This window comes from Gossypium arboreum, chromosome 1, assembly GCF_025698485.1.
Source record: "Gossypium arboreum isolate Shixiya-1 chromosome 1, ASM2569848v2, whole genome shotgun sequence".
NCBI classification, from domain to species: Eukaryota; Viridiplantae; Streptophyta; class Magnoliopsida; order Malvales; family Malvaceae; genus Gossypium; species Gossypium arboreum.
This window is the reverse complement of record NC_069070.1, coordinates 42,005,602-42,029,818: the sequence shown is the minus strand read 5'-3', so window position 1 is coordinate 42,029,818 and position 24,217 is coordinate 42,005,602. Positions and strand designations below refer to the sequence as shown.

The 24,217-nt window shown below is 35.9% G+C and overlaps 2 protein-coding genes across 2 annotated transcripts; both read left to right on the top strand.

The window, feature by feature from the left end:
- Positions 1-466: 466 nt before the first annotated feature.
- LOC108465752 (uncharacterized) lies at positions 467-9,051 on the top strand. Its single transcript, XM_053028566.1, is given in 11 exon segments — positions 467-741; positions 1,663-2,208; positions 2,577-3,794; positions 3,909-4,233; positions 4,461-4,716; positions 4,816-5,032; positions 5,257-5,609; positions 5,749-6,288; positions 7,039-7,887; positions 7,889-8,234; positions 8,572-9,051. Coding segments are annotated over 11 exon segments (5,091 nt in total). The 5' UTR covers positions 467-669; the 3' UTR covers positions 8,941-9,051.
- A 564-nt stretch (positions 9,052-9,615) lies between these two features.
- On the top strand, positions 9,616-22,316 carry LOC108480582 (uncharacterized). The gene is given in 18 exon segments (XM_053028563.1): positions 9,616-9,747; positions 10,669-10,795; positions 10,798-10,923; positions 10,926-11,212; positions 11,581-12,798; positions 12,913-13,237; positions 13,463-13,718; positions 13,819-14,035; positions 14,260-14,612; positions 14,752-15,224; positions 15,227-15,290; positions 16,041-16,069; positions 16,072-17,237; positions 17,573-17,920; positions 18,361-18,598; positions 18,677-21,402; positions 21,544-21,695; positions 21,812-22,316. Coding segments are annotated over 18 exon segments (8,469 nt in total). The 5' UTR covers positions 9,616-9,675; the 3' UTR covers positions 22,104-22,316.
- The last annotated feature ends 1,901 nt before the right edge of the window (positions 22,317-24,217 follow it).

The following is a 24,217-nucleotide window of genomic DNA, read 5'->3' as shown; positions in this document are numbered from 1 at the left end:
AAAGAAAATTAAGTAGCAAAGTGATAATTGAGAGTAAGTTTGAGGTTAAGTGCTGCATTTATCCAAATTTTTTTGTTCAATATGTAATATTTCATATCTTGTGTATTGCAATAAAGACTAAACATTTTCCAAAGGAAACAAAATACGAGACGTAACAAAATCAAAAAGAAAAAGAAAAAATACGAGACGTGAAATCAGAGCGCTAAAGTAGAAGAAAAATGGTTGTCCTTTAAAAGAAAGAAAAAAGAAAGGCAAAAGAGTTGGAAGACTTTTATAGTCAGTAAGGGTGCGGACTAGAGAAGACGATTAAGACCCATTTTTTCTCTGATTCTCCTTTTTAAGGTTTCTTCATTGTCATTTGGCGATAAAAAAGCATGGCAATGGAAATGGCTTTCTATTTCTGTTGGTGCTGTCGAATAAAGTGTGATAAAGCTTAGCTTGATAATGTATATTAGTGCTTGTACGGAAGATTAACTTTCATTTTTGATATATTCATCTTTCTTCGGAGCTAAGAAACCGTTCACTTTCTGTTTGTTTATTGTGGGTTTCTTTTGAAGGTTGAAAGTTGAAGTGAGCTTCTAACTGTGTATGTTTGCAACAGATATTCAGAGGAACGACAGGAGGTATAGGTTCAAGTGAGCAGAGTATTGAGTATTGATTAAAAAAGATATGGGTTTCATTGATATTGTGTTTCAATGGTCTCTTGAAGACATATTCAACGATAATCTTTATGAGGATCAAGTGAGCTTGCTTTGTTCACCATCATAATCATCATCATCACCCTTGAATCTTTGGTGCTCTTTTTTTGTTAGACCTTATTTATGGGTTTTCTTTGCAGCTTTTGGAATATCCACTTTTATATGGAAGTTGAAAATGTTTGCTCTTATACTTAAAAATAGCTGTAGCAGTAAGCTGGAATAAACTTTCTTTGTGTGTATGTGTGTTGCAGCCCTAGCCCATTTCTGCATTCTATATTGTGTACGTCTTGCTTTTAGTCTGTCATTGGCAGCTAGCTAAAAGTGGCATATAGTTACGTAGGTAGTGAATCGAGTATAAGACTTGTGAAATTTTTGCTAACAAGGGAATTAGGAACTAATGGCAGCTAAAACACAATAAACTGTTATTTTCTTGTTATTAAACTCTTTTGAAATTTAACTAATAGAACTTTTTGTTGCTATAGTTGTTGTGCACGTTATAAAATACCTCAGAACATCAAAAGCCCTTGAGTTGATCTTAAGCTTGTTTAGTTCAACCAGAGAGCTGAATAAAGATTGAACATAATAAATTTGTTGAATGGTTGAGCTTGGCTTCTAAAGGTTGAAATTTCCTTAAGTTTAAGATGAAAATGAAAATCAGTTAAAAAAGCTGAAGTAAGTAGCTCATATGTGCCTCATGTGTGTTAGTGCATTCTTTAACCTTAATTATGTAGTTTGATCTAATCAGTACCTTTAGGCCTTCCATTTGTTATGAATTTAGTCCTTGATTTATTTATTTTGGAAAGACAAGGAAAACGATATAAGAGATTTGTTATTGCACTAGTCTCCAAAATGGTTTTCTGAATCAAAGGATTAAACTATTTCCACTTTTTCTTCTGTCTCTATTGTTAGTCTGTTGACTGTTATGGATTGATTTGATCTGTTTCAATTTGATCTCAATTGCTAGGTGGAAATGATTCCAGTTTCATTTCAGTCGGCGGAACAATATTTTGGGTCATATCTTTTGCCTTTGTTGGACGAGACACGCGCAGCATTGCGCTCATCTATGGAAGTTATAGCTAGAGCACCATACGCCGAAGTGACATATCTTAATGAATCAAAGTCACATGGAACATTGCTGCTTGACGTGAATGTTGATTACTGGAGAAACAGGTTCAGTGATCGTGAGAAGGAACCATACAAAACATTGCCTGGAGATGTTTTTGTCATAGCAAATGTGAAACCTGAAACTGCTTCTGATTTGCAAAGGGTAGGAAGAACCTGGATTTTTGCCCTAGTCACAAATATCCAAGAGGATGATGATGAGGATAATAGCTCATCTACTTCATTCAAAGTGAAAGCACTGGAAGATTTTGTTTCTAAAGATGAAGCGCAGAAATCACTATTTGTAGTTCACTTGACAAATCTAACCACAAACACACGAATATGGAGTGCATTGCACATGGAAAGAAACTTAAAGATTATCAAAGAGGTTTTGCACGCCGATTCCATGGTATGGTACCACAGTGCAAATATGTTTGAGGTTTCCTTCTGTAAATGTGGCATTATACTGGATAATTTGCAATTGCTTTTCATCGTTAGTGGTTGCTTATGATGCAAGTGGCTATGTTTATTAAGCATCATGCAGTATGCTTATTCTTTGTGTTGACAAGTTGAGACCTTGCGTTTGTCCAGCACAATTAACGTACCATGAGTTTTGCATTTCATATTTTCCTTTTGGCATGTGTTTCAATATAACCTCATAAACAGTTTCCATAAACTTATTGTTATTATTTGAGGACCATGTTTGAGGAATTTATTGTTGCTTTAATGGTATATATTAGCAGGAATGAATTTTGTTAAATTTCATGTTGTATGTAGGTGGCAGAAAGCTGCAGTCTCTGTTCTTCAGATATTGGTGGAAACTGGAATGAGATTTTTCTGAAAAACTTGCTATCTAAACTGAATGAATCTCAAAAGAATTCGCTTGTTGCTTGTCTCAACAAAATGTCGTGCAATCACAAGTCTCATGTGGAACTTATTTGGGGTCCACCAGGAACTGGGAAAACTAAAACTGTTAGTGTGCTGCTGTTTGCTCTGTTGAGGATGAAGTACAGAACACTCACTTGTGCCCCGACAAATATTGCAATTACAGAAGTAGTTGCATGTGTCTTAAAGCTGGTAAAAGAAGCTAAGAAAGCATGCTCTGTAGCTGATGATCAGTTTTGTTCGTTGGGAGACATCCTCTTATTTGGCAGTAAAGAGAGTCTTAAAGTTGATTCTGAGATTGAAGAAATATTTCTGGATTATCGTGTAAAAAGGCTTACAGAGTGCTTTGGGCCACTAGGTTGGTGGCACTGCTTTACTTCAATGATTACTTTTCTTGAAGATTGTGTTCCTGAGTACCATATTTTCTTAGAAAATGAATCAACCAAAAAGCAGGAACATGTTAGAGAAGATGAAAACCAGGAGAAAGGATGTTGCAGTGAAACTGATGGTAAGAAGGGGATACACAAATCATTTCTTGAATATGCAAGAGAAAGATTTGCCACTACTGCATTACCACTGAGAAGATGTGTGTCAATTTTACACACTCATATACCCAAAATCTACTTTCAGGCACATAATTTCAAAGACCTTGAAACTCTTTCAGGCCTGCTCAATTCATTAGAAACATGCCTGTTTTTTGATGGTTTAGCTTCTGAAGAAGTGGAGGAGCTCCTTTTACTTTCAAAAGATGATAAATTGCTTCCCCAAAATCTCTGTGACACATCTCGCTTGTTGTGCTCAATAAGAAGCCAGTGTCTTTCTGTTTTGAGAAGGCTCCGTGATTCTCTTGGTCAGCTTAAACTGCCAAGTGCAAGGAACAAAGATTCCTTAGTACAGTTCTGCTTTCAAACGGCTTCTTTATTCTTTTCCACTGCATGCAGTTCTTATAAACTATATAAACTGGAAATGAAACCACTGAATGTGTTGGTAATAGATGAAGCAGCGCAGTTGAAAGAATGTGAATCAGCCATACCCCTGCAACTGCCGGGTATTGTACATTCAATTCTTATCGGTGACGAATGGCAATTGCCTGCCACAGTTCAAAGCAATGTATGTAAATTGTACTTGGTTTCTTGTCTTCTTTTATCTCCAAAATTCCTTTGCAAATTTTCCGTTCATTTATTTCTGAAAGCAACGTTATCAATTTGTATCTTTTCGTTATAGGTTTCTAATGAAGCTGGCTTTGGAAGAAGTTTATTCCAAAGGTTGACTACTTTGGGTCATTCAAAGCACCTACTGAATATTCAGTACAGAATGCATCCATCAATCAGTTTCTTCCCAAATGCGTGTTTCTATAATAAAAGGATCTTGGATGCAGCTGGTGTTAAGCATAAGAGTTACGAGAAACATTATCTTCCGTGGCCTATGTTTGGCCCCTATTCCTTTATAAATGTATCTGGAAGAGAAGAAAAGGATGATGCTGGGCGTAGCCACAGAAATATGGTTGAGGTTGCCCTTGTGCAGAGATTGGTGCAAACTCTGTTCAAAGGTAATTATCTGGAGCTTAATTTGTAATGCTATAATATATATTTTTTAATATAATTTTGCTTATATCTGGATGATTAATTTTCTGCCCTTCGCTGCATTGCCTTAAAGGAGATGGTTCAATTTAAGGGCTAGATGAGGCCTTTCCAGTTCACTTTATAGTAAAATCAGAAAGCAATATTCATGTATAGATTGATTTTTTTTTGTTATATTGGTCGCTTTTTCACACAGCATGGAATAGCTCAAGAGAGAGACTCAGCGTTGGCATAATTTCTCCCTATGCTGCTCAAGTTGTCGCAATTCAGGAGAAACTTGGTAGGAAATATGAGAAAACTGATGGCTTTGCAGTGAAGGTGAAGTCAGTTGATGGGTTCCAGGGTGGTGAAGAAGATATTATAATAATATCAACTGTGAGATCCAATAGTTCAGGAGCACTTGGTTTTGTATCCAATGCTCAAAGAACTAATGTTGCTCTTACGAGGGCTAGGTATTTCCTTGGATTAACCTTTTTTTATATCTCTCCAGTTTCTGCACTGCTGTGATAAGTTGCAATATATTACTTGTTTTTTTTTTTTTGCTTTCTCAGGCACTGCCTCTGGATTTTGGGGGATGGAAGAACCCTGGCCAAACATGAATCTGTTTGGCAGGGTTTAGTGCATGATGCAAAGATGCGTCATTGTTTCTTTAATGCTGATGAAGAAAAGGGATTGGCTAAAGCTATATTTGATGCCAAGAAAGAGTTTGATCAGCTTGATGACTTGCTTAATCACGATAGTGTTCTATTCAAGAATGCTAGGTGGAAGGTTGTAACTTGTACTGGTTAAAACTTGTTATCATGCTAGGTCTATCAAGTTATTTTTGTTGCCATGAAATCATGTTTGAATTTTGTAAGTTTGACATGAAATTTTTTTATGGAAGCTAACAATGACATGATTTATCCTTATTTTAGTTGACGAGATTGCATTAGATACTATTACATTTTACACTTAGTGGTGAATTATTTTATTTTCATTTTCTATGACTTCAGGTTCTTTTCAGTGATAACTTCAGAAAGTCATTTGGGAAGGTGAAATCTGCCCAGACTCAGAAATCAGTTTTAAACCTTCTGTTAAAACTTTCCTGCGGCTGGCGGCCTAAGAAGAGAAATGTGGATTTAATTTGTGAAAGCTCTTCTATGGTCTTGAAACAATTTAAGGTTGAAGATCTTTATATTGTCTGCTCAATTGATGTAGTGAAGGAACAGAGGTACACTCAAGTATTGAAGGCTTGGGATCTTTTGCCATTAGAGGATATTGTGAGGCTGGTTAAGCGCCTTGATGGCATCTTCAAAATGTATACAGATGATTTTATCTGTCATTGCAATAAGAAATATTTGGAGGGGTAATGACCATAATGGTAGTTCTAACATGTAAATATGAAATTTGCCTTTCTTGAGTATGATTATTATGTCTTATATGCAGTAATTCTTTATGTCTTATATGCAGTAATTCTTAACTTTTCTTCTTTTTTATTTATTTAGGGATTTGGAAGTTCCGAAAAGTTGGACAACCTCATTTGATATTGTCAGGTTTAAAACTTTAAGCCAAGATGAAATAAAAAACAGTTCATGTGGTAGTAATGCTTCAGATAATAGATGTTACTTAGAGAACTCAAAAGTCAGTGAGAGCTTACTGCTGATGAAGTTCTACTCTTTATCATCGGGTGTTGTGAGCCACCTTCTCTTTGATCATGATGGAAGAGAACCAGAAAGTCCATTCGAGGTGACAGACCATGAACGTGATATAATTTTATTCCCAAGAAGCACTTTTATATTAGGCAGGTCAGGCACCGGGAAGACTACTGTGCTGACTATGAAGTTGTTTAAGCAAGAGCAACTGCACCTGTTAACAACTGAAGGTTTTGATGCAGTTAACACAAATAGGGTTAATGATGTCTGTCTGGCAAACAGAAATATGGGTGGTGTTGGAGGCACTGAAGCAACTCCATTGCGCCAGCTTTTTGTCACAGTCAGTCCTAAACTTTGTTATGCGGTGAAACATCATGTTCTTCAATTGAAAAGGTGTGTTGGATAATGAGATAAAGCGCTAGCTTAATGGTAGTATGAATACCTTTGAAATTATAGTTGGCACAGAAAAAAAAAAAAAATTTGGATATACAACATGGTTTACCGCAGTGATAAAATGATAGGCTTAGACCTTATGAAGTCTGAACTCTTAAGTCCTACCACCCTTTTATGTTTTATTGCAATGAAACCTTTTTCTTAAAATTTATTTTCTAATATTTTGGAAATGTCCTGTCATGTTTGTGGTTAAATCATAGCATTTGCATGTTTCAGGAAGTGCTTCCTTTTAGGGTAGAACATCAAATTAACTTTTTAAAGAATCCAGTAAATGTAATTGATGGTCAGAGCATCATATATAGACCCTAGAGTGGAAAACTGAACTTCGATGTGTTGCTATGTAAAAGCTGATAATCTTGCATATTCTCTTTGAATTTTGGTACAAAACAAATCATTGAAAAGATTTTTGTCTAAAATTGTTGGCAACTCTTCTCTATTGTATAATCCTGCAAAGTGTTTTCTGACTTTTCAGTTTTCGAATCTATGAAGGTCTTTTGACTATGTTTAACGAATTCTGCTTTCCTATGGTAAAGTGTACAGGTTTCTTTGTTACTGTTTACATGGTTTGTTATTTTGTTGACTCCCATGTAAATTAATTTGATCAACTTTTCTTTTAATTAGCGCTCCGGTTAGGGTACTTTATTTAGATGCATGTATTTTTTTCCTGGTTTAACAATCCTTGTTATTCAGGTTTGTCAGCGGTGGAAACTTTTCTCTAGAGGGTGCTTTTCAAGATGTTGATGATACTGATGGTGCAGCACAGTTCAAGGATATTCCCGATTCATTTGTGGATATTCTTCCCAAGGCATACCCACTTGTCATAACTTTGCAAAAGTTTCTGATTATGCTTGATGGAACAATTGGCAACTCATTCTTCGAGAAATTCTATGATGCCAGGGAGCTATCAAATATGGAAGTTGTAAATGCTCCAACCTTGGTACGAAATTGTATAAGAACAAGGGAGGTAACCTATGAGAAGTTTTGTTCAATTTATTGGCCTCATTTTAATGCTAACCTGACAAATAAGCTTGACTCATCCAGAGTCTTCACAGAGATAATGTCTCATATAAAAGGGGGCCTGAGATCAGGGACTTCCTATGATGGTAGACTCAATGCGGAGGATTATGTAAAACTATCTGAGGGTCGGGTGTCTGCCTTAAGTTCACATGAGAGGCAAATGATATATGATATTTTTCAAGATTACGAAAAAATGAAAGGAGAAAATGGTGAGTTTGATATGGCTGATGTTGTGGTTGATCTTCATGTAAGACTTCAAAATGAAAGGTATGAGGGTGACATCATGGATTTTGTTTATATCGATGAGGTGCAAGATCTTACAATGAGGCAGATTGCTCTTTTCAAACATGTTTGCAAAAATGTAAGTGAAGGCTTTGTTTTCTGTGGGGATACAGCACAAACTATTGCCAGGGGTATTGATTTTAGGTTTGAAGATATACGATCCCTTTTCTACAAGGAGTTTGTTTTGGAATCAAAATGTGAAACAAATCATGAGAAAAGGAGAAGGGTCAAATATCTAAAATTTCCACTTAAGCCAGAATTTTCGTACTCATGATGGTGTCCTGAGGTTAGCGCAGAGTGTCATTGATCTTCTTTACCATTTCTTTCCTTTATTTGTTGATATTTTATGCCCTGAAACTAGCCTTATATATGGGGAAGCCCCAATTTGGCTTGAATCTGACAAGGAAGACAATGTAGTTGCCAAAATATTCACAAACAGTGGTAATGCTGGGGCACATATGGTTGGATTTGGAGCAGAGCAGGTCATATTAGTACGTGATGATCCTGCCAAGAATGAAATTTTAAAGTATGTTGGCAAGCAAGCTCTTGTTCTGACCATAGTGGAATGCAAAGGATTAGAGTTTCAGGTATTTTGGGTTTAGTAAATATCCTTGTTTTCTATCATCCTATTATCTGCTAGTTTATGCATGTCAGTGTTTGTATTTACTAGAAATGCTCATTGATATTTTTGTGTTGTCTAGCTAATGTTTTCTTTCTCGAAAGTGCAGAACCTAAGCTCAAGTTGGCTGGCTTGGCTTTCACCAAAAAATATATATATATATGTTTACCATTTGTATTTACTAATTGGTCGGGTCTGCATGCATCTTAGTGGAGCCTTTTTCACGTCTTCCTAGTCTTTGTTTCAGAAGATGTCAAAATGATTTGTCCATGTTATGATTAGTTTTGTACATGACATTTCTGTAGGATGTATTATTGTACAACTTTTTTGGTTCATCACCTTTAAAGAATCAGTGGAGAGTTGTATATGAATACATGAAGGAGCAAGGCTTTCTTGATGCCAGTTGTCCATCCCCAAATTTCAAACAGGCAAAACACAACATTATGTGCTCTGAATTGAAGCAGTTATATGTTGCCATCACCCGCACAAGGCAAAGGCTGTGGATTTGTGAAAATGTCAAAGAGTTTTCCGAGCCGGTGTTTAATTACTGGAAAAGGAAGTGCCTTGTTCAAGTTAGGAAGCTGGATGATTCTCTTGCACAAGCAATGCAAGTTGCAAGTAGTTCAGAAGAGTGGAAGTCACGTGGTTATAAGGTTTGCTGTTTCTTGCTTTAAGAAGGTGTTCTACAACTCATCTGGTTGTTCTAGTCAGATAAATCTTATTTGTAAATTCAATTTGTTAAAAATAGAATGTCGATAATGGCAAGAAAAGATAGAAAAATAGAACACACAGATTTACGTGGAAACCCTTTTGGGAAAAAATCACGGATAGAGGAAAAGAAAATTCACTATGTTGAATTGAATGATTATAAGGAGTATAGACTGTGTCTATTTATAAGTTTAGAAAACCTTATTCTAATCAACATCTAATAGAATAAGAATTTGGGTCACAACCACAATTAATTTAATTGTATTTATAATCTATTGTTAATATTTTTCATACATGATCCAAGCTATATCCTTCTATTTTCCAAAGAATTGATCTTTGTGCAAATCTAACTACTCTTTTCTCCCACTAATTTGTGTCCTGCAGCTGTTGCATCAGGATAACTATGAGATGGCAACAATATGCTTCGAAAGAGCAAATGATACTTATGGGGAAAAACTAGCTAAGGCCCTTGGACTTAGGGCAAATGCTGACCGATTGCATGGATCAAATCCCGAAATGGCTTCTATTGCCAGGAGGCAGGCTGCTGATATTTTTATTCCATTGGCAAGGCTGAGCGTGCTGCAGAGTGCTTTTACATGTTAAAGGAGTATGAAAGAGCGGGTACAATTTCAGATATTCAGAGGAACGACAGGAGGTATAGGTTCAAGTGAGCAGAGTATTGAGTATTGATTAAAAAAGATATGGGTTTCATTGATATTGTGTTTCAATGGTCTCTTGAAGACATATTCAACGATAATCTTTATGAGGATCAAGTGAGCTTGCTTTGTTCACCATCATAATCATCATCATCACCCTTGAATCTTTGGTGCTCTTTTTTTGTTAGACCTTATTTATGGGTTTTCTTTGCAGCTTTTGGAATATCCACTTTTATATGGAAGTTGAAAATGTTTGCTCTTATACTTAAAAATAGCTGTAGCAGTAAGCTGGAATAAACTTTCTTTGTGTGTATGTGTGTTGCAGCCCTAGCCCATTTCTGCATTCTATATTGTGTACGTCTTGCTTTTAGTCTGTCATTGGCAGCTAGCTAAAAGTGGCATATAGTTACGTAGGTAGTGAATCGAGTATAAGACTTGTGAAATTTTTGCTAACAAGGGAATTAGGAACTAATGGCAGCTAAAACACAATAAACTGTTATTTTCTTGTTATTAAACTCTTTTGAAATTTAACTAATAGAACTTTTTGTTGCTATAGTTGTTGTGCACGTTATAAAATACCTCAGAACATCAAAAGCCCTTGAGTTGATCTTAAGCTTGTTTAGTTCAACCAGAGAGCTGAATAAAGATTGAACATAATAAATTTGTTGAATGGTTGAGCTTGGCTTCTAAAGGTTGAAATTTCCTTAAGTTTAAGATGAAAATGAAAAATCAGTTAAAAAAGCTGAAGTAAGTAGCTCATATGTGCCTCATGTGTGTTAGTGCATTCTTTAACCTTAATTATGTAGTTTGATCTAATCAGTACCTTTAGGCCTTCCATTTGTTATGAATTTAGTCCTTGATTTATTTATTTTGGAAAGACAAGGAAAACGATATAAGAGATTTGTTATTGCACTAGTCTCCAAAATGGTTTTCTGAATCAAAGGATTAAACTATTTCCACTTTTCTTCTGTCTCTATTGTTAGTCTGTTGACTGTTATGGATTGATTTGATCTGTTTCAATTTGATCTCAATTGCTAGGTGGAAATGATTCCAGTTTCATTTCAGTCGGCGGAACAATATTTTGGGTCATATCTTTTGCCTTTGTTGGATGAGACACGCGCAGCATTGCGCTCATCTATGGAAGTTATAGCTAGAGCACCATACGCCAAGTGACATATCTTAATGAATCAAAGTCACATGGAACATTGCTGCTTGACGTGAATGTTGATTACTGGAGAAACAGGTTCAGTGATCGTGAGAAGGAACCATACAAAACATTGCCTGGAGATGTTTTGTCATAGCAAATGTGAAACCTGAAACTGCTTCTGATTTGCAAAGGGTAGGAAGAACCTGGATTTTTGCCCTAGTCACAAATATCCAAGAGGATGATGATGAGGATAATAGCTCATCTACTTCATTCAAAGTGAAAGCACTGGAAGATTTTGTTTCTAAAGATGAAGCGCAGAAATCACTATTTGTAGTTCACTTGACAAATCTAACCACAAACACACGAATATGGAGTGCATTGCACATGGAAAGAAACTTAAAGATTATCAAAGAGGTTTTGCACGCCGATTCCATGGTATGGTACCACAGTGCAAATATGTTTGAGGTTTCCTTCTGTAAATGTGGCATTATACTGGATAATTTGCAATTGCTTTTCATCGTTAGTGGTTGCTTATGATGCAAGTGGCTATGTTTATTAAGCATCATGCAGTATGCTTATTCTTTGTGTTGACAAGTTGAGACCTTGCGTTTGTCCAGCACAATTAACGTACCATGAGTTTTGCATTTCATATTTTCCTTTTGGCATGTGTTTCAATATAACCTCATAAACAGTTTCCATAAACTTATTGTTATTATTTGAGGACCATGTTTGAGGAATTTATTGTTGCTTTAATGGTATATATTAGCAGGAATGAATTTTGTTAAATTTCATGTTGTATGTAGGTGGCAGAAAGCTGCAGTCTCTGTTCTTCAGATATTGGTGGAAACTGGAATGAGATTTTTCTGAAAAACTTGCTATCTAAACTGAATGAATCTCAAAAGAATTCGCTTGTTGCTTGTCTCAACAAAATGTCGTGCAATCACAAGTCTCATGTGGAACTTATTTGGGGTCCACCAGGAACTGGGAAAACTAAAACTGTTAGTGTGCTGCTGTTTGCTCTGTTGAGGATGAAGTACAGAACACTCACTTGTGCCCCGACAAATATTGCAATTACAGAAGTAGTTGCATGTGTCTTAAAGCTGGTAAAAGAAGCTAAGAAAGCATGCTCTGTAGCTGATGATCAGTTTTGTTCGTTGGGAGACATCCTCTTATTTGGCAGTAAAGAGAGTCTTAAAGTTGATTCTGAGATTGAAGAAATATTTCTGGATTATCGTGTAAAAAGGCTTACAGAGTGCTTTGGGCCACTAGGTTGGTGGCACTGCTTTACTTCAATGATTACTTTTCTTGAAGATTGTGTTCCTCAGTACCATATTTTCTTAGAAAATGAATCAACCAAAAAGCAGGAACATGTTAGAGAAGATGAAAACCAGGAGAAAGGATGTTGCAGTGAAACTGATGGTAAGAAGGGGATACACAAATCATTTCTTGAATATGCAAGAGAAAGATTTGCCACTACTGCATTACCACTGAGAAGATGTGTGTCAATTTTACACACTCATATACCCAAAATCTACTTTCAGGCACATAATTTCAAAGACCTTGAAACTCTTTCAGGCCTGCTCAATTCATTAGAAACATGCCTGTTTTTTGATGGTTTAGCTTCTGAAGAAGTGGAGGAGCTCCTTTTACTTTCAAAAGATGATAAATTGCTTCCCCAAAATCTCTGTGACACATCTCGCTTGTTGTGCTCAATAAGAAGCCAGTGTCTTTCTGTTTTGAGAAGGCTCCGTGATTCTCTTGGTCAGCTTAAACTGCCAAGTGCAAGGAACAAAGATTCCTTAGTACAGTTCTGCTTTCAAACGGCTTCTTTATTCTTTTCCACTGCATGCAGTTCTTATAAACTATATAAACTGGAAATGAAACCACTGAATGTGTTGGTAATAGATGAAGCAGCGCAGTTGAAAGAATGTGAATCAGCCATACCCCTGCAACTGCCGGGTATTGTACATTCAATTCTTATCGGTGACGAATGGCAATTGCCTGCCACAGTTCAAAGCAATGTATGTAAATTATACTTGGTTTCTTGTCTTCTTTTATCTCCAAAATTCCTTTGCAAATTTTCCGTTCATTTATTTCTGAAAGCAACGTTATCAATTTGTATCTTTTCGTTATAGGTTTCTAATGAAGCTGGCTTTGGAAGAAGTTTATTCCAAAGGTTGACTACTTTGGGTCATTCAAAGCACCTACTGAATATTCAGTACAGAATGCATCCATCAATCAGTTTCTTCCCAAATGCGTGTTTCTATAATAAAAGGATCTTGGATGCAGCTGGTGTTAAGCATAAGAGTTACGAGAAACATTATCTTCCGTGGCCTATGTTTGGCCCCTATTCCTTTATAAATGTATCTGGAAGAGAAGAAAAGGATGATGCTGGGCGTAGCCACAGAAATATGGTTGAGGTTGCCCTTGTGCAGAGATTGGTGCAAACTCTGTTCAAAGGTAATTATCTGGAGCTTAATTTGTAATGCTATAATATATATTTTTTAATATAATTTTGCTTATATCTGGATGATTAATTTTCTGCCCTTCGCTGCATTGCCTTAAAGGAGATGGTTCAATTTAAGGGCTAGATGAGGCCTTTCCAGTTCACTTTATAGTAAAATCAGAAAGCAATATTCATGTATAGATTGATTTTTTTGTTATATTGGTCGCTTTTTCACACAGCATGGAATAGCTCAAGAGAGAGACTCAGCGTTGGCATAATTTCTCCCTATGCTGCTCAAGTTGTCGCAATTCAGGAGAAACTTGGTAGGAAATATGAGAAAACTGATGGCTTTGCAGTGAAGGTGAAGTCAGTTGATGGGTTCCAGGGTGGTGAAGAAGATATTATAATAATATCAACTGTGAGATCCAATAGTTCAGGAGCACTTGGTTTTGTATCCAATGCTCAAAGAACTAATGTTGCTCTTACGAGGGCTAGGTATTTCCTTGGATTAACCTTTTTTTATATCTCTCCAGTTTCTGCACTGCTGTGATAAGTTGCAATATATTACTTGTTTTTTTTTTTTTTGCTTTCTCAGGCACTGCCTCTGGATTTTGGGGGATGGAAGAACCCTGGCCAAACATGAATCTGTTTGGCAGGGTTTAGTGCATGATGCAAAGATGCGTCATTGTTTCTTTAATGCTGATGAAGAAAAGGGATTGGCTAAAGCTATATTTGATGCCAAGAAAGATTTTGATCAGCTTGATGACTTGCTTAATCACGATAGTGTTCTATTCAAGAATGCTAGGTGGAAGGTTGTAACTTGTACTGGTTAAAACTTGTTATCATGCTAGGTCTATCAAGTTATTTTTGTTGCCATGAAATCATGTTTGAATTTTGTAAGTTTGACATGAAATTTTTTTATGGAAGCTAACAATGACATGATTTATCCTTATTTTAGTTGACGAGATTGCATTAGATACTATTACATTTTACACTTAGTGGTGAATTATTTTATTTTCATTTTCTATGACTTCAGGTTCTTTTCAGTGATAACTTCAGAAAGTCATTTGGGAAGGTGAAATCTGCCCAGACTCAGAAATCAGTTTTAAACCTTCTGTTAAAACTTTCCTGCGGCTGGCGGCCTAAGAAGAGAAATGTGGATTTAATTTGTGAAAGCTCTTCTATGGTCTTGAAACAATTTAAGGTTGAAGATCTTTATATTGTCTGCTCAATTGATGTAGTGAAGGAACAGAGGTACACTCAAGTATTGAAGGCTTGGGATCTTTTGCCATTAGAGGATATTGTGAGGCTGGTTAAGCGCCTTGATGGCATCTTCAAAATGTATACAGATGATTTTATCTGTCATTGCAATAAGAAATATTTGGAGGGGTAATGACCATAATGGTAGTTCTAACATGTAAATATGAAATTTGCCTTTCTTGAGTATGATTATTATGTCTTATATGCAGTAATTCTTTATGTCTTATATGCAGTAATTCTTAACTTTTCTTCTTTTTTATTTATTTAGGGATTTGGAAGTTCCGAAAAGTTGGACAACCTCATTTGATATTGTCAGGTTTAAAACTTTAAGCCAAGATGAAATAAAAAACAGTTCATGTGGTAGTAATGCTTCAGATAATAGATGTTACTTAGAGAACTCAAAAGTCAGTGAGAGCTTACTGCTGATGAAGTTCTACTCTTTATCATCGGGTGTTGTGAGCCACCTTCTCTTTGATCATGATGGAAGAGAACCAGAACTTCCATTCGAGGTGACAGACCATGAACGTGATATAATTTTATTCCCAAGAAGCACTTTTATATTAGGCAGGTCAGGCACCGGGAAGACTACTGTGCTGACTATGAAGTTGTTTAAGCAAGAGCAACTGCACCTGTTAACAACTGAAGGTTTTGATGCAGTTAACACAAATAGGGTTAATGATGTCTGTCTGGCAAACAGAAATATGGGTGGTGTTGGAGGCACTGAAGCAACTCCATTGCGCCAGCTTTTGTCACAGTCAGTCCTAAACTTTGTTATGCGGTGAAACATCATGTTCTTCAATTGAAAAGGTGTGTTGGATAATGAGATAAAGCGCTAGCTTAATGGTAGTATGAATACCTTTGAAATTATAGTTGGCACAGAAAAAAAAAAAAATTTGGATATACAACATGGTTTACCGCAGTGATAAAATGATAGGCTTAGACCTTATGAAGTCTGAACTCTTAAGTCCTACCACCCTTTTATGTTTTATTGCAATGAAACCTTTTTCTTAAAATTTATTTTCTAATATTTTGGAAATGTCCTGTCATGTTTGTGGTTAAATCATAGCATTTGCATGTTTCAGGAAGTGCTTCCTTTTAGGGTAGAACATCAAATTAACTTTTTTTAAAGAATCCAGTAAATGTAATTGATGGTCAGAGCATCATATATAGACCCTAGAGTGGAAAACTGAACTTCGATGTGTTGCTATGTAAAAGCTGATAATCTTGCATATTCTCTTTGAATTTTGGTACAAAACAAATCATTGAAAAGATTTTTGTCTAAAATTGTTGGCAACTCTTCTCTATTGTATAATCCTGCAAAGTGTTTTCTGACTTTTCAGTTTTCGAATCTATGAAGGTCTTTTGACTATGTTTAACGAATTCTGCTTTCCTATGGTAAAGTGTACAGGTTTCTTTGTTACTGTTTACATGGTTTGTTATTTTGTTGACTCCCATGTAAATTAATTTGATCAACTTTTCTTTTAATTAGCGCTCCGGTTAGGGTACTTTATTTAGATGCATGTATTTTTTCCTGGTTTAACAATCCTTGTTATTCAGGTTTGTCAGCAGTGGAAACTTTTCTCTAGAGGTGCTTTTCAAGATGTTGATGATACTGATGGTGCAGCACAGTTCAAGGATATTCCCGATTCATTTGTGGATATTCTTCCCAAGGCATACCCACTTGTCATAACTTTGCAAAAGTTTCTGATTATGCTTGATGGAACAATTGGCAACTCATTCTTCGAGAAATTCTATGATGCCAGGGAGCTATCAAATATGGAAGTTGTAAATGCTCCAACCTTGGTACGAAATTGTATAAGAACAAGGGAGGTAACCTATGAGAAGTTTTGTTCAATTTATTGGCCTCATTTTAATGCTAACCTGACAAATAAGCTTGACTCATCCAGAGTCTTCACAGAGATAATGTCTCATATAAAAGGGGGCCTGAGATCAGGGACTTCCTATGATGGTAGACTCAATGCGGAGGATTATGTAAAACTATCTGAGGGTCGGGTGTCTGCCTTAAGTTCACATGAGAGGCAAATGATATATGATATTTTTCAAGATTACGAAAAAATGAAAGGAGAAAATGGTGAGTTTGATATGGCTGATGTTGTGGTTGATCTTCATGTAAGACTTCAAAATGAAAGGTATGAGGGTGACATCATGGATTTTGTTTATATCGATGAGGTGCAAGATCTTACAATGAGGCAGATTGCTCTTTTCAAACATGTTTGCAAAAATGTAAGTGAAGGCTTTGTTTTCTGTGGGGATACAGCACAAACTATTGCCAGGGGTATTGATTTTAGGTTTGAAGATATACGATCCCTTTTCTACAAGGAGTTTGTTTTGGAATCAAAATGTGAAACAAATCATGAGAAAAAGGAGAAGGGTCAAATATCTAAAAATTTCCACTTAAGCCAGAATTTTCGTACTCATGATGGTGTCCTGAGGTTAGCGCAGAGTGTCATTGATCTTCTTTACCATTTCTTTCCTTTATTTGTTGATATTTTATGCCCTGAAACTAGCCTTATATATGGGGAAGCCCCAATTTGGCTTGAATCTGACAAGGAAGACAATGTAGTTGCCAAAATATTCACAAACAGTGGTAATGCTGGGGCACATATGGTTGGATTTGGAGCAGAGCAGGTCATATTAGTACGTGATGATCCTGCCAAGAATGAAATTTTAAAGTATGTTGGCAAGCAAGCTCTTGTTCTGACCATAGTGGAATGCAAAGGATTAGAGTTTCAGGTATTTTGGGTTTAGTAAATATCCTTGTTTTCTATCATCCTATTATCTGCTAGTTTATGCATGTCAGTGTTTGTATTTACTAGAAATGCTCATTGATATTTTTGTGTTGTCTAGCTAATGTTTTCTTTCTCGAAAGTGCAGAACCTAAGCTCAAGTTGGCTGGCTTGGCTTTCACCAAAAAAATATATATATATGTTTACCATTTGTATTTACTAATTGGTCGGGTCTGCATGCATCTTAGTGGAGCCTTTTCACGTCTTCCTAGTCTTTGTTTCAGAAGATGTCAAAATGATTTGTCCATGTTATGATTAGTTTTGTACATGACATTTCTGTAGGATGTATTATTGTACAACTTTTTTGGTTCATCACCTTTAAAGAATCAGTGGAGAGTTGTATATGAATACATGAAGGAGCAAGGCTTTCTTGATGCCAGTTGTCCATCCCCAAGTTTCAAACAGGCAAAACACAACATTATGTGCTCTGAATTGAAGCAGTTATATGTTGCCATCACCCGCACAAGGCAAAGGCTGTGGATTTGTGAAAATGTCAAAGAGTTTTCCGAGCCGGTGTTTAATTACTGGAAAAGGAAGTGCCTTGTTCAAGTTAGGAAGCTGGATGATTCTCTTGCACAAGCAATGCAAGTTGCAAGTAGTTCAGAAGAGTGGAAGTCACGTGGTTATAAGGTTTGCTGTTTCTTGCTTTAAGAAGGTGTTCTACAACTCATCTGGTTGTTCTAGTCAGATAAATCTTATTTGTAAATTCAATTTGTTAAAAATAGAATGTCGATAATGGCAAGAAAAGATAGAAAAATAGAACACACAGATTTACGTGGAAACCCTTTTGGGAAAAAATCACGGATAGAGGAAAAGAAAATTCACTATGTTGAATTCGAATGATTATAAGGAGTATAGACTGTGTCTATTTATAAGTTTAGAAAACCTAATTCTAATCAACATCTAATAGAATAAGAATTTGGGTCACAACCACAATTAATTTAATTGTATTTATAATCTATTGTTAATATTTTTCATACATGATCCAAGCTATATCCTTCTATTTTCCAAAGAATTGATCTTTGTGCAAATCTAACTACTCTTTTCTCCCACTAATTTGTGTCCTGCAGCTGTTGCATCAGGATAACTATGAGATGGCAACAATATGCTTCGAAAGAGCAAATGATACTTATGGGGAAAAACTAGCTAAGGCCCTTGGACTTAGGGCAAATGCTGACCGATTGCATGGATCAAATCCCGAAATGGCTTCTATTGCCAGGAGGCAGGCTGCTGATATTTTTTATTCCATTGGCAAGGCTGAGCGTGCTGCAGAGTGCTTTTACATGTTAAAGGAGTATGAAAGAGCGGGTACAATTTCATTTTCCCTCTTTGTACCTAGTTTATACCAGGATTTATGATTCTGAAAATATTGTTTTGAAAATGCAGGTCAGATTTATTTGGAAAAATGTGGGGAATCTGCTCTGGAGAGAGCAGCAGAATGTTTTGTTCTTGCTGGATGTTACATTACTGCAGCAGAGGTGTATGCAAAAGGCAACAATATCTCAAAATGCCTGTCTGTTTGTACGAAAGGAAAACTCTTTGATATGGGATTGCAATACATTCAATACTGGAAACAACATGCAAAAGCAGATGAAGAAATGGCCCAAAGAAGTAAGGATTTGGAGGAGCTTAAGCAAACATTTCTGGAGAACTGTGCCCATCATTATCATGAGATTAATGATAAGAGAGCAATGATCAATTATGTCCGAGCTTTTGATTCCATGAATTCAAGACGAAAATTCTTGCAGTCCTTAGAATGCCTCGATGAGCTCCTATCATTGGAAGAAGAATCAGGGAACTTCTTGGAGGCAGCAAATATTGCTAAGTTGAGAGGTGACCTTCTGCTTGCTGCTGATCTGCTTGGGAAGGGTGCACAATATGAGGAGGCTGTGCATCTTATTCTCTGGTTTGTGTTCGCTAACTCTCTTTGGTTAGCTGGGAGCACAGGGTGGCCGTTAAAGCAGTTTAAAGAGAAAGAAAACCTTCTATCAAAAGCTAAGTCATTTGCTAAGAATTTGTCACACTGGTTTTATGGGCTTGTTTGTTCAGAGGCTGACATTTTACTGAACAAGCCAAGCAACTTGTTCTTGATGAAACAATATTTAAGTGCTTCTCAGATGCACAAGAGCACCCGAGGTGAAATGTTAGTTGCTCGAATAATTCTAGATCATCACCTTCATTTAAATATATCGAATTATGAATGGATAGATGAATTGGTCTTTGATCTAGCAAGCTATTCAAAAGAGCAAATTTATAACAACAGGGTTTCCAGCGAGACACTTGTCTACTTTTGGAATTTCTGGAAGGATAAAGTTCTGAAGATATTCGAGTATCTTGAGCATGCTGAAAACCAATATGGAACTAATGATTCTAGAAGATATGGAGATTTCTGCTTGAATTATTTTGGTGTATGGAGGCAATTTAACAATCTGAATCCTATCTATCTTCTGAATTCTGACGCTGAATGGCTGAGAAAACTGGAGAGCAAACATGTTTGCAGAAACCAGAAGCAGGTTTCTATTTCAATCCATCAATTTGTCTCAGCTGCAAGGAGTTATTGGTGTTCAGAATTGTTCTCTGTTGGCCTGCAAGTCTTGAAAATGCTTGAGCTACTCTATAATTTCTCACACCGGAATTCTTTGTCATCTTTTAATCAAAGCAGGTCTCTTACTCATATCTATGAGGTTGCAAGTTTTCTCTTGAATTCCAAGTTTCTGAACAGCCAGCATGCAGAAAAGGATTTGATGAAGTTCGTCAACCTGTCAGCAAAGCACTTCTTTGGCTATATATTTCCTCTTGATTGGCGAGAATCATTGAGAGAAAACATGATTTCTCTTAGAGAAACTGAAATCTCAAGGAAGTTACTTGAAGAAGTTATATTGGAAAGGACCGGATCAAAATGTAATAGCTTGTCATATGGGGAAATTGGAAAGGTGGCGTTGATAATTCTTGGATCTGGTGAGCTTACTACTGAATTTTATGGGAAGATTTTTGAATGTTTACACTGGAATAGCGCATGGAAGAACTTCATTGTGAATCTCAAAGAGGATAGAGGTTCTCCTACATTTTCTACGACTGACAATATCAGTGAATATGTTGGGGAGAATAGAAGCTCAGGAACTACAACTGAATCTGCTGCTTGTCATATCAAACAAATTGGGAGTATCGAGCCAGTTATTTTGAAGTTCCATGAAGCTTTACAAGATACGTATAAAGTAAACTGGAGGACAATATCTGATTATATGTCACCGGTTTGTTTCTTGTATCTTGTTGAGCGCTATCTAATGTTGTTATCCTTCGTCAACGGATACTTCTTCTCTACAAAGACGACGTTTGTGGAATGGGTTGTATACCAGGATGGGAGACCCAGCTCAACTTCCTGTTTTGTGGCTGTTAATAAACAATCCTTGGAAGACATTGTTAAATTTGTAATTGACATGGTTCAGCAGTTCCTGTTTTGTAAGAGAGAGACCATAGATTGGATCAAGAAGTCTCGTATAGCTGTGAAGGAGTACCATTCACTGCTGGTTTTGCGATTGGTTCTCATTGCATGTTCTCTTCATTTGAACTTTGGCAAGGGCCTTGATTTACTTTTTGACTTGCTGGGCCAAAAGAATATTACAGAACTACTGCCCTGGGAGTTTTATGATGCTCTTCGGAGAAGGCAGAGAAATAATCGTCTGAATATTGATGTGAATCTGCTTGCTGATGCATTTAAGAAAATTGGAAACCCTCTGGTAATAGTGAGCATGCATGGAAACTGTCCTAAATTTGGATGCAAAGATGCTATATTTGTAGATATGAAGCTCAACCCATGCAAGGAGGAATTATTGAGAATTTTGTTCCCTAAAACTGGATGTTCTCAATATCAAACTGCTGGTTTCTCTTGTGAAGTACTTCTTCCAGCCAATTACAATGAAGGGATGAGCTCAGAGGTTGTTCCGTTTTCAAGCTCGGTTTCTCTGCCAGATCAAGATTTGAATACACAGAATCAAAATGTTGGTGATCTGCAGTTTAACCATGATCGTTTTTGGGAAATTATTGAAGCATTAGCGGTGGTGGATGGTATCAAAGATCTAAGGACCTTTATCTCGTATGCTTCAACACTAATGGTAATGATTATATGCACGTTACTAAATAACCTCAGATGTCTTGCTGCTTTTTCCATGTATTTTATATTTCTAGTATTATTACACTGTTATAATCTTTCTTATTGCTGTTTTTTGTTTGTTCATCATCACCGTTTTCTGTAGGTGTTTCTAGGAAAACTTGTTTCCATAATAGATGCTGGAACAAAAGAATATTTGCTGAAGAAACCTGCAGGTGGTGAAGACGACGACTTTTCAAGGGATGCAATGAACGTGCTCAATCTAATGAATCAACTGCATAGTGAACTAGAACCGAGGTTGGTATCGTGCATTGCTTTTCCAGTTGTAGTTGAAAGATGTCATTTTACATGACATGATTAGTGAAAGCATATTTCCTTACAAGTTCCCGCTGCTTTCTCCATTTCCTTTTCAGTAAGCTGAAACTTGAATGTAGCGTTCCAATAATTGGTGCCCTTTGCGAGGAGCTGCGTTCAGGGTGGTCTATAATGATGCCTCTCCTGCAGCAGCAAGGCTACTTGGTAAAAGACGGCAACCATGCATCTGAAGAATCTGGTGATCATTGTGATGTGGAAGAGAGTATAAGTAAGGCTGAGGAATGTAGTAAGGGTAAGAAGCCAGCTTCAGCAACTACTTTCAATTCCAAACCCCAAGGAAACAGTAAATCTAAGAAAAACAAGAAGAGTCGAGGCCGAAATCGAAAGTAGATAAACATTCCTAAAATTCAGTGGTTGCATATAGCACATTCGCTTGTAGCATAGATCTTCGTTTTAACTTGATGGTTGAAAGTTATGATAGAAGTTCTGGGATGACTTGAAAGCCCATCTTTGTACTTGATACTGAAATCTATTGTCTGGATTGGGTTTGCATTGTGTGTTTTGAACTGCAACCTTTCTGAAAGTCTCGGTAGATTCTAAACATATGGCCACCTTTCTCATAACTGATCCAGCTAATGAGAGCAAAAAAATAAGAATAGTAAAACCAAGCAAGTTGAGCCTGTTATTGAAGCCCACAACTCTGAAAGCAGCTCATTCCTTTAAACAGAGAAAGTACGCCATCTTATTTTCGAAAAAATAAACAGTCTCAATCCCCTTACTACCGTTGAATTAAAAATATTATATATTTTTTAAAGGTAATTATTTGATACACATAGTGAATAAGTGGGTTAAATTTTTCACATTTTTATTTTTAAATTTTTGAAAAACAAACTACGCTCAAGGGTATAAAATCTTAATTTCACCCATGTATCAAAAAGTTACCCATTTTATAATATTTTAAGAGAACCATTTTTAATTGTTATGTTTCAATTTTAATTAAATTCGTAGTGCATATTTTTTTTTCTTTAGCCTGTAACATCTTCTACCCGTATCCGTTGCTAGAATAAGGTACGAGGTATTACCAGAGTTTACTGAGCATTTTCAGATAATTCTGAATAATTTATTATTCATATTCTGAAAATAATCATAATGTCCCTCTATTGGCACCTTAAAGCCCAAAACATACATTTAAACATTCAATTCACATTCATGTCACATAAATGTATAATTTAAACATTCAATAACTCAATTCAAGTTGCACGAACTTACTTTATTGCTTATTCGTATTTATAGTTTTACTAATCCAAAAACTTTTTCTTTTTCACGTTCAAGTCTCATATTTGAGTCACCCGGATCTTTATAAATAAATTAATAGTTTCATTCAATTTTATGATTTAAATAATAAAACAATTCATTTCCTTCATTTTGGTCATTTTTGACATTTTTACAAAATTGTCCCTACAGTTTTTCTTTTATTCAATTTAGTCCCTGAGTCTAAAACATACAAATTATCCATTTTAAATGTAAACCTATTAAGGGTGGCAACAAACAACAGTATGTATGTTACCCGGATGAAATATGAAATACTTCTCTAAATTTTTCATCCCATTTGCTTTTGTTCGTTTGGTTACAATTCCTAAGTCTTTAAATCTCAAACTTACTTCATACTTCATCCGGAATTATTACCTTGTTGCTCTAACTTCAACAAGAGCTTCATATTTCATCCGGAATAATTACTTTGTTGCTCTAGCTTTAACAAGAGCTTCATATTTTATCCGGGTAACTTAGTTATGTTTTTCTTCTTGTGTGAAAAACCCAACAAAACCCTTGCTAGCTGAAAATTCATATGTTTATTTTCCTCCTCCTCCTCTCCATTCCACATCCTAAATGTATATAGCATTCTTATAAGTAACATTATCTATGATCTCACTATTTACTTATAAATTTATTTAAAGCTGTCCATTCGTGTCATAGTCACTAAATTATTTTTAATTTGAGCTACAGAGATCCAAATTAAGATCCGTAAATTTTCCCTGAAACTTGACTCACATATCTTTCCACCATAAAATTTTCAGAATTTTTGGTTTAGCCAATTAGTACAGTTTATTCATTAAAGTTTCCTCTGTTTCACTATCCGACAGTTCTAACCTCTCTTCACTTAAAATTAATTATCTCACAGTACAGAACTCGGATAATGTTCTTGTTGGTTTATCTTGAGGGATTCTAAAAATATAATTTTGAGCCTCTAATTATTTTTCTCCAAATTTTTGTGATTTTCCAAAGTCAGAACAGGGGAACCCGAATTCATTCTGACCTTGTCTCACAAAATTTATTATATCTCATAACTTACAATTCAATTGCTTACACCGTTTCTTTTATAAGAAACTAGACTCAATAAGATTTAATTCAATATTTTTTTCATCCTCTGATTCAATTTCTAAAATTTATGTTGATTTTTCAAAGTTAACCTACTGCTGCTGTCCAAAACTGTTTTAGTTCAAGAT